At 45.2% G+C, this 1,799-nt stretch overlaps 1 protein-coding gene across 1 annotated transcript in view; it reads right to left on the reverse strand.

Annotated features, from left to right (window-relative positions):
- LOC112075382 (protein NLRC3-like) overlaps window positions 1-1,799 on the reverse strand; it is a 24,120-nt gene that overhangs the window by 1,035 nt on the left and 21,286 nt on the right. The window contains 1 exon segment of the mRNA XM_070440891.1: window positions 457-1,018. Coding sequence (XP_070296992.1) covers window positions 457-1,018 — 562 coding nt within the window.

A 1,799-nucleotide genomic window follows, 5' to 3' on the forward strand; every position in this document is an offset into this window, starting at 1 on the left:
ACATCGGCGTGGAAACACTGGACAAGCACGGGAACCTGCACACGAGCGGACAACAAAGGCCAAAGAAATCAGAAAAAGCAAGAGTGACATGAGCGGGGAGACGCTGGCATGCACATGCAGTGTCGAAAACCTGACTACACGCGAGGAACACCTGCAGCACTAGGCGAGCGGGAACTGGAGCCTCCATTAGTGAGACGTGGATAACCTCGCTGCTATCCGGCAAGCTCCAGCTATATCTAAATAATTGGTATTGCATACGGCTTGTCATGTTTACGACTGGGAACGAGCTATGGCAACAGAACCATTTGTCGATATATATCGCTAGTCTTCAACGAAGTAAATAAACGGGCGATAACAGTCTATGTAACAAGTAGACATGTAACTATCTAGACTTCGATATGGAGGGACAAGAGACAGCGGGAACCTGGCACAGCGGGAACCTGGCACAGCGGGAACCTGGCACAGCGGGAACCTGGCACAGCGGGAACCTGGCACAGGGACAGAGAGGCGCCACAGTACCAGATCCGAAATGCTGGATAGAGGGGCTCAGTGAATGTGGAGTGGAATGTGTGCAGGTGGGTCATTGTGTCAGAGGAGACGCTGTAGAAGGACAGAGTGCCGGCCGGCCAGTCCAGATAAACTCCTATTCTGTGGGAGCGGAAGGCGTGGTCAGGTACAGTTACGGGCTTCTTATTGTACCTGGCAGTGTAAATATCATTATTACAACTAAGAGTCCAGGACTTGTTATTGTATCCAAGTCCACAGTCATGACCCCTTCCTTCCCTTCCTATTCCACTGTACGTTACACCTACATGGACCTCGTGCCCCATCCACTCCACCTCCCAGTAACAGCGTCCAGTCAGACCCTCTCGACACAGCACCTGATCCCAGTTCTCAAATCTATCTGTGTGGTCAGGATACGTCTGCTCTTCGTCCACCCGCGTCACCTTTCTGTTCTCCTCAGACAGAGAGAGGTTTTTGAATGCTGTGTTTGGATCCAGTGTCAATTCACAGGCATCTGACAGAAAGACAAAAAACAAATAATCAATTCAATTTCACCTCAAATCTGGGAGAACTATGTTAAAAGTCACAAAAAAAAGTATTTCTGAATCCCAGACTTTTGAGTGACTAAAACATCACCCATGATATTGAAAAAGTACTTTTTCTCTCATGTCCAACTACCAGGAAGTCTGGAAAGACAGACTGAGTGGGACGGGGAACACACCTTGACTGGCAGTTCTTTGAAAACGTCACATGTCAAGCAACATGGACTCAGTGTTGCAGTGAGATTATCTCAAGCAAATTTTCGGATTTACAAAAGCAACTCAAAACAAGACTTTACAGGATGAGTTCTGGTTACTAGGGGTGGGCCGAGTACTCGGACAAATCAGAATCCGTAGTTAGCTAATCATTGTTGTTCTAGCTAATAATATAGTTAGTTATATTTTATATTTGTGTCTATGTGGCGCTGTAGTTAAGGCTATAGCTGTCGTGACATTTTGTCAGCCGGTTATCGTCATGCAAAAGACGACCGGTCTCACGGTAATTTCACCGTTAATTGACATAAACACATTTAGTATCTCCAGGTCTCCAAGCTGCATACGAGCCACCGATGTCAATAAATCTATTGAATATAAAACCATCGCAATAAATCAAATTATTTATTATATTCAGGTCTAAAGAAACATTATGATATGAAGAAAATGTGTTTCAGAAGAACAGAATATGAGTTGGTCTACTGGCTGTGGGCTTGTTCATTTATCAGACTAGATACTGTATGTTATCTGGCTATGATATAG

Source organism: Salvelinus sp. IW2-2015, unplaced genomic scaffold (assembly GCF_002910315.2).
Source record: "Salvelinus sp. IW2-2015 unplaced genomic scaffold, ASM291031v2 Un_scaffold3124, whole genome shotgun sequence".
NCBI classification, from domain to species: Eukaryota; Metazoa; Chordata; class Actinopteri; order Salmoniformes; family Salmonidae; genus Salvelinus; species Salvelinus sp. IW2-2015.